General features: G+C 35.2%; 1 protein-coding gene across 1 annotated transcript in view; it reads left to right on the top strand.

Annotated features, from left to right (window-relative positions):
* LOC117707905 (uncharacterized) overlaps positions 1-6,541 on the top strand; it is a 67,273-nt gene extending 60,732 nt beyond the window's left edge. Inside the window, exons 24-27 of the mRNA XM_076932119.1 lie at positions 1,345-1,386; positions 2,557-2,638; positions 5,267-5,344; positions 6,446-6,541. Of these exons, the coding sequence (XP_076788234.1) occupies positions 1,345-1,386; positions 2,557-2,638; positions 5,267-5,344; positions 6,446-6,541 (298 nt within the window). The remainder of the gene's footprint in view (positions 1-1,344; positions 1,387-2,556; positions 2,639-5,266; positions 5,345-6,445) is intronic.
* Positions 6,542-9,065: the final 2,524 nt, after the last annotated feature.

A 9,065-nucleotide genomic window follows, 5' to 3' on the forward strand; every position in this document is an offset into this window, starting at 1 on the left:
CAAGCATAATCCACCCTTCTGATAAAAATGTTTGCACCCAGAGAATAGAGTGGGTGAGCAGATAATGGTAGAAACATGGTGCCAGTCTTTGGGCAAGAATCAGTTCATAGTTACATAGGAAGTCAGCTTGAGTTATAGATGTTAAAACCATGGCAAAAGGGAGGAGAAAGTTCTGTGAATGAAAGATTTTACAGCATGGAAAATTATTTTCAGAAAGAGGAACCAATGTACACATAATTTACAGATGTAAAAACGATACCTGACATAGGGTTGTGAGCATGGGGAAGAGTAATAGTGCATTGGGTAAGGGTTGCTGTTTGGATAAGAAAAACATTGAGCAAGATAATGTTGATGACTATAAGACACCATAATTGTGTCAAATATCAATGAGTTCTAACAGATTAAACATAAAATTTGCAGTTAAAAAATGTTAACATTGCGAGTTCATCTTTAATGCATCTTAATTTAGAGTATTACAAACTGGAATAGTGGTGGGCTTATTAATTTGTACCAGGATAGTTAATGTGATGCCTCACACAGATGAAACACTAGTTTCTAGGATCTCCTGTCTTATATGCCTATTCTGTAATTCACATGAAGAAATAAACAATATTTATTTTCTTAATAGATGTTCTCCCTGGGTTAAGTGTGTTTTAACCAAAGGTCATATAACTACACTGTGTTTTAGTGTGAATAATGATTCTTTTCTATGTGAACATGACCTCATGATAAGAGGATACTGTCTTTTTTTGTTTGTTTGCTTTGGTGGAATACCCTTTTTTTAAAATTATTTTTTATTAGATATTTTATTTACATTTCAGATGTTATCCCCTTTTCCCATGCCTCTCCACCCAGAAAACCCAATCCCATCCCACCTCCTCCTGCTTCTATGAGGATGTGCCCCAGCCCATCCACCCACTCCTACCTCCCTACCCTCAAATTCCCAGACACTGGGGCATCCAGCCTTCATGAGACCAAAGACCTCCTCTCCTACCTATGTCCAACAACTAACTATTCTTTTATATATGTATATGTAAATGTATATGTATATGATGTACATGTAACTGAAACTAGGAGTAATTGCTGGCCCAGCCATAGTCACACAACTCTTGGAACATAGTCAAATATTCACATTCCCAACTAGCTTTCAAACTACATTCAACTTCCTGTCATACAAGTGTTCCAGGAAAACATGTCATTCAGAAAGGCAGTCATGTGGGTAATACCATCTACCCCTGCATCCTCATGGTGGTCATTGGCTTATAATAATTTTTATGTGCATTAATCTTAAAAGTCATATCATTCTCAAGCCTCTAATCCTGTTCTTCACTTTTAACATTACAGTTCAAAAGAACAGAAAGATCAGTGGTACTATTTTCTCAAAAGGTATTTATCTTGTGATTATACTTTAATTCTATTTAATTCTGGGAAATGCAGTTTGCGCTTTATTTTTTCCTTATAAGTATATTTGGTAGATTGTCTCTAAGTATGTTGTTCATTAGATGATCACTGTATACTGCTTTAGATTCTCCTATCTATCACACATTTCATTCAATTGTGAGAAAGTTCTGCATTCATTGCCTCCTATTTATATTGGAGTAAACAGTACTTTTCAGTCTTACTTTAAAGTTCATTGCACAGATGTTACTCTAGCATGTCCATTCAAACCATCTGCTACTTCCTCCTTTGAGGTCAAGCAGATTTTTGCTTTTTGCTTGTGTAATAGTCACTGAACTTTCTCTAGAACCATGGAACTTATGGACTGTCTCAATATATTAAGGGAATTTACCATAAAGACTTACATTCTGTAGTCCAAATAACCCAACATTGGGCAGCTGTGAATGGGAAATCAAAAAAATCTAGTAGTTCTACAGTCCATTAGGCTAGTTTGTTTCACCTGATTTTCCATATAAACTGGAATCCTGAAGAAGTAGATATCAACAGATGTGCTGGCAGTAACTGCGAACAGGCAAAGAAGAATGAGTCTGCCTTCTGTCAATGTCCTTATGTAGACCTCCATCAGAAGGTGTGGCTCAGATATGTGTACCACCATGCCTAGATCTGGACCTTGCTTTGTCCCAGGCCGACCTAGCCCTCAGAGATCCACTTCCATCAGTCTCTAGGGATTAATGGTGGGTGTGCCAATTCTACCTTGCCTTAGACCTAAGTATTTTATGGCACCTATGCCTCAGGATATCCATGTCAAGGTCCAAGTCAAAAGCTGTGCCTTCCAGCCTCAAGATCTAGATCACAGGTGTGCCATTCATTTCTGGATTGTAGTTCATTACAGATGTAGTCAGGTTGACAACAACCTTGCAAACAAAATGTTCTGAGGACTGGCTGTGCTTCCTAGACCAATGTATTATTTATTATCTGACCAAGGCTTTGGTTCTGAAACATTTTTAAATATTCCCTAATCCAATAATGCATATTGCTAAACTGATTGTCTTGTGTTTAACACTAAGATGGTACTTATAAAATGTAAGTGATTAGCTTAAAAGAAGCTACTAGCAAATTAATTTTACTATGTTTTTTGTTTTTATTGCATTTCATCAGGTCCATTAATAACGCCAAGAGGGGTATGAAGAAAACATTCTCACTGCAGATATTCACCGAGAACATACCAACTTGTGACAGTGTATGTGAATACAAATTCAAAACTGATATTTCAAGTTCATGACAAGCAGACAGACAGGCAGTTTGTAGAACAATGGAAGATGGAAACATAAGAAGAGGGTAGAGGGGAGAGATAGTAAGAATTTATGTATATGGAAAATCTGTAAGTGTATGGCATGCACACATGTGTCTTTTACATGTGATATATAGAAAGAAAATTTAAGCAAGATTGATCTACCTGCTAAAGCAAGAAAAAAGAGGAAGTATTTTTTCTTAAATGACTGAAAATTAAGTCAGGTGGTTGCAACAGCATACATTTCCAAACCAAGCATTATTATTAGAATTAAGCTGCTTTATCCTCTTGAGTTCTTATTTCTTATATATTGACTTATATGTTGTTCAAGAGTTATTTATTTTAAAATATTTCTGTTTAGTCAAAAATAATTATATAGGATAATCAAACTATCTTAAGGAAAGCAAAACATTATCAAGAATTAATTTCCTCCCCAGAGCCACATGGATCATAACTTTTGATCTCCATACCTCTGTCCTCTGCTCCTTCAGTATATCTCTTACTGTGCATCCTCACACCTGCTTTGGAAGGCCCAGCATTTTCCTACATGCCCTGATGTCTTTTAGTAACCTGTTTTGAAATTCATACCTTAGTGACAGCTAAACTTCACTGTTTCACATTAAGTTTATTAATATATTAATTTCCACATTTACAGGATTTTTATTTTTATCTGAGTGCATAGTTCCTTTTATATACATTAAACATATTCTTTGTATCTTTGAACAATTACTAATTTTTACCTCATAGTAGGAACATGTGGTCTTTCCTAAGGCTGATTTTCTGAGAATTACTTACATAACTGTGAGTCAAGAAATATTTTAACATGTAAAAAAGCCTCCCAGCTTTTTTATTTTCATGCTTTAAAAACATAATTTTAGAACAATTTTGTTTAAAAATAGTCTGTCTCTGAAATGTTTCTGTTTTATAAATAACATCACCATCAAGAAGAAATGCACCCATCTTTGCAAACATTGATTAGATCTTAATATATTTGAAATGCTCTGAGAACACAATATTTTATAATAATGTGAATTAAAATCCTATGTGAATTATTTCTCTAGCTTATGTGTGGTTTTATATAATAATACTTTGTTGTTTTATAATTATACAGATGTTTTCACATATTCAACAAAATATCAGAAGCTTTACTTTATTATGCTCAATCTGTGAGTGTTTGTGTGTGTGAGTGTGTGTCTTCATGCATGAATATGTGTGCTCATGTATGTGGGATTCGAATGTGTTCTCCTAGAATATATGATTTCTGAGTCATAAGCTACAGTTTCACCTTTAGATGACTAACTCTACATTCTGAGCAGATGCACACATTGGTTCCTTCCTATTTACATTACAATGACAAGAACAGAGCTCTTCTTACACATTCTAAGATGTTTTTGCATAATTGTTAGTCTACAGATAGCAAGATGTAAAATCAGTTAGTGTGAGATGTCCTCATTGACAAAATTCAAGTAAACTGGCATGTTATGACAGGGTCTTGGAGGAATATTCTGCAACACACACACACACACACACACACACACACACACACACACTTATTTTCAGGGTAATAGGTTATGCCCAGCAGTTAGAAGACAAGTGAAAGAGATGGCTAATGAAGTGGTCTTGGTTCAAAGTTGTTTATGGATGGGGGGGACACTGTGTTATGTTTCTTACTTAAGAGATTGTTTCTGAGACACACTGCTTATTGCATAGCTGATACTATAGAAACTATCTTCATAAAGATATACCTATCTTCTCGCTGTCATATACTTTGGTAATGTAATAGAATTTCAGTGTATCAGTGGTATCTTCTCAGATGCACATCATTTGATTTCATGCTATTTTCTTCTTGCTGACTTCATAGGTCTCTGGAACAGATTCTAAATATGACAGGCAGTAGAGAGCTAATAATACAAGCACCTTGCTTGTTCTTGGCAATTTTAAGTGATGGAATAATTCTAAAATATTTATTTTGGGTTCCTAGTTCTATCACCATTACTTATTTCAGTGCAGTATATCTGTATATCATGTAACGACATACAAACCATGATGTGGAGAGAGTACTCATTTGTCTTTTGTTTGTTTTGGTTTTTGTATTTCTTTTGTTTTTGTCGTTTGTTTGCTTTTTTTTTCAAGTGCAGGTGCTATTTATTCTTATTTTTTTAGAATTGACCACATGCTATGCATGTAAAGAAAGGGTGTATAAAGATGGAAGTCTAGATGGAGAGGAAGCAAAGCATTTTGCTCTGTGTTAACCACCCTCCCTGCTTTCCACTGCCATAATTCAAGAAAATCAGATTACTGTGCTCTTGCACCCATGGCTACTTAGTAATCCTTTATTATATACAATATGTTATAAACACAGTTATGTTTATGTTCCAAGTACCCACATAGTTAATTTTGTTATAAATATGGTAGTCTGATAGTCTTCCACATTTAACTCAAGCAAAGAAAACAAGTTGTTCATTCTATATTAGAGTTGCCATTACATATTGTAGATTATAGTAATGATTAGACAATAATTTTGTAATCATGAAGTTCAAAGTTATTTCACACCACTATTCTCTTTACTTTTCATAGCCTTTATTTGTATCAACAACAACCATCGATAAGGTGAATGATATAATGAAGAAGCTACTACCAATGATTAGAGTGCCTGTAAGTGATTTTCAAGTTACTTTGAGTTAAAATTAAATTTTGTTTTTGAGATCCGTATATGTGCATGTGTGTATGCAAATAAATAATACATATGAAACTTAATCATGGCAAATTTACCAATCATATTTTACAAGCTTTCCCCTTGGAAACTGAAAGCATCTAAAATATAATAATAATCTTTACAGGGACTTTTTTTTAAATTTCTTGTCCATAAAAATTAAAATTATAGCCCAAGGATATTTACCTATACTTTTACTAGACACTAAAGATGCATCCCAGCAAAGTGAGATTATTTGGTCATATGCATATATGATAATTTAAAGATGCCAATCTTAAAGACAACAAGATTTTTCTTTTTTTCATTTTTCTTTTCTTTCTTTCTTTCTCTCTTTCTTTCTTCCTTCCTTCCTTCCTTCTTACTCTTCATTAAAATATTATTTATTTATGGTATATAAATCCTCTTCTCTCCCATTTCTTCTTGTTTTTGTTTCTCTGTGTGTGGAGGTATAAGGTATAAGTGTGCATATTCTAGTGTGGTGTTGTGGTTTTTAGATCTGTAATAAATGATATTTTCTAAGTTCTTTCTCTCTGCATACATGACTGTATATTTGGTCTTTCTGTTTTTAAATGTGCATGTGTATCTGTCTATTTTCTTCTCTCTGTGTCTGTGTCTGTCTCTCTGTCTCTCTCTGTCTCTGTCTCTGTCTCTCTCTCTCTCTCTCTCTCTCTCTCTCTCTCTCTCTCTCTGTGTGTGTGTGTGTGTGTGTTAATTGAATGTGTGTATGTTGCTCTCTATCACTTCCTGTGAGTTTGTATGATGACTCTCTGAATGTCGGTCTATTTCTCTGTCTCTATGTCTTTTTCTCTGTCTTGTCTCACTATTTCCTTTCCTCATGTGTTTCAGTGGGTGTAGGTATGAGTTTCTGCTTGAATGGACTTTTATCCTCTGGTGTAATACTTAAGAAATCAATGGGACAATATCTTGATTGTTTTAATCATGAATTAGTGAGAAATACAATTAATGATAAGACCAGTTAGAGCATATTATCATTTTAGTCATTCCTGGAGGTTTCTATTTCTTTCTTTTCATTTATTATTTAGTTTTTTACACTCCATATTTCATCGACTGCCCCACCCCGACCACCTTCAGAGTGTTCCCACGTCCCATACCTCTTCCTGGCCCCTCCGTCTCCATGAGGATGTCCCCACCACCCATCCTCCACCCCACCTGACCTCAAAACTCACTGGGATCTCCAGTCTCTTGAGGATTAGGTGTATCATCACTGATTGAACACAGACCCGGCAGTCCTCTGCTGTATATGTGTTGGGGCCTCATATCAGCTGGTCTATGTAGCGTTTTTGGTGGTTCAGTGTTTGAGAGATTCAGAGGTCAGGTTAATTGAGAATGAAGGTCCTCTTACAGGGTCATCATCCTCCTTAGCTTCTTTCAGCCTATCCCCAATTCAACCACAGGGGTCAGCAACTTCTAATTATTTCAACACAATGTTCTATTTATATGAGTATTTCAAATGGATCCATTACTCGGTGTGCAACTTTATTAAGTTGTGGAACTTCTTTCCAGTATCTGGCCTATTTTCCAGGTTAGACACACCTTTGTCCTTTCCACAGACTGGCTACCTCTGAATGAAACCAGTGATTGTGTGTACTCCTAGGCACCTTCAAAGCCTCTCTGTTCTTGTCTATTTTTCTCATGTTGTAGAAGTAACCATACCTTTCAAATGTTCTTTATTAACTCATCATTATCACTGTGAGTAAATGACTCTGTGGGTACTAGGTTGTATGCTCATGCCAAATCAACCTTCAACATTCCACTGAAAGACTGGAGAGACCTATGTGAGTAATTTGATAATAGTATTGTCTTTGTTACTATTGATGGCAGAATGCAATTTCTTATTCTACTGTGCAATAGAACAAGGTTTCCTCAGAGAGGAAAGGCAAGTACCCTAGTGTTTTCCTCTGAAATCAGTCCTGATGACTCAAACCTGTGGTCAAAACACATGCCATTGATACTGGTCCTAATAATTTCCCTGCTAGAGAGCTTGGAAATTATAAGGAAAGAAACCACTAAATTCCTTAAGATTCTACTGTCAGATTATTTATGACGGTTGGTTCTTTTTGGCTCCCAGCACATTGAAGATTACCAACTGTGGTTCTGTCCTGGCCATGAGAAAGCTCCAAGAGCACTCCAAAGTAAGTAACAGGAAAATCTAAGGAAGGACTAGTTGGGTTCTGTGGTTTAAGCCTGAAGTCTCAATGTTTTCATTATTTAGTCTTAAACATAAGTACACACTAAAGCAAATTTACTAAACAGTTTTTCATTCATTATGTTTCATAATTAATAATTTTAATAGAGCCTTCTGGCACATGATAACATGTCATCATGAAGAGTCGTAGGTCTGATAAAAAAAGAACTGAAATTCTCTGTCTTCTATTTGAGAAGTATTGTTTTTTTTTAATTTTCCTAAAAAGAGAAAAAACCAAAACTCTAGGTATATAGTTTCTGAAGAAAATAATTGAAAAACAATCATTTGGTAATCATTACAGAAAAGCCTACTAGCAGAAGAAATTTTTCAGTGATTCACAACACCCATGTGATAGCTAATAGCCATCCATAACTCCAGTTTCAGGAGATCAAATTTCCTGATCTGACCTGCTCTTGAATCAGGCTCTCAATGGTATAAAGATATACATTAGAGCAAAACAGTTACAAATAGAAATAAGTCTAAAATTAAAATGAAAACAAGTTCAAAGAACAATTCACTGACTAACAAACTTCAGTCACACACCTTTTTTCTTTTGTGAGTGTGTGAAGATTTTCATAAGCAGTAAGAAATCTGGAAACTTTAAAACTGTTATTTCCAAACTATGTAGATTCTGTTTCATAATAAAGATTGTAAATGTATACATATCTATGACTCCATATGAAATATTCAGTTCACCTCTCCCTATGACCAGTAATTCCTCCAATGAATGAGAGAAAATTATCAGATTATTGGAGACTTCCTGACTGAATCACCAGCTATTCCTTCTATTGCCTTTTTGATTTCTTATTAACTAATTATTGCCAAATAAATAATAGTAGTAAAGTGATCAAAAGCATTTGGATAAGATGTAAAATTGTGAGATCATCAAGAGCACTTGCAAAGTTATCTTTTAAAAGCTAACGGAAACATGAATTTCTAATGCATAAAGTGACCTTCAGAAGTTGTAATATCTTTTGGAGATGAGAGTTCCTCCAGTTTTGCGGTGACAGCCACTAGGCAAGAATTGCCTCTTTCCATCTACAGACAATTACTGTCCAGAAAAGGAAACACTTGCAGAATAGTCGACTAATTATATCTGCCTAGACAGAGTAATCAGCTCTTAATAATTCTGCATCACTAAGGTCTTTCAGATGATTCTGGGCCAGAAGGGTGAAGATTGATGCTCCAAAGTTCGGTAGTATAGGGGCTTTCCAGGTGTTCAGCGGTCTCTATAAATTGGCTAAGTTTTAGAAGCTATGCTTAGTGCTTCCATAATTTCAGTTAAATCAGTCATTCTGGATTTCTGACGGGGTTGAAGACCTATAGTCCATAGCCAATCCTGGCTATTTACTTTGCGAGAAAAGATCTGAGTGGATGGTTTTCAGCTGACATTCATTCTAAAGCCAGAAAAAAGCCAGGTTCAAAACTAAGTGTTTTAGTTAGGAGAGATGACAGAG

This window comes from Arvicanthis niloticus, chromosome 4 (genome assembly GCF_011762505.2).
Source record: "Arvicanthis niloticus isolate mArvNil1 chromosome 4, mArvNil1.pat.X, whole genome shotgun sequence".
NCBI lineage: Eukaryota > Metazoa > Chordata > Mammalia > Rodentia > Muridae > Arvicanthis > Arvicanthis niloticus.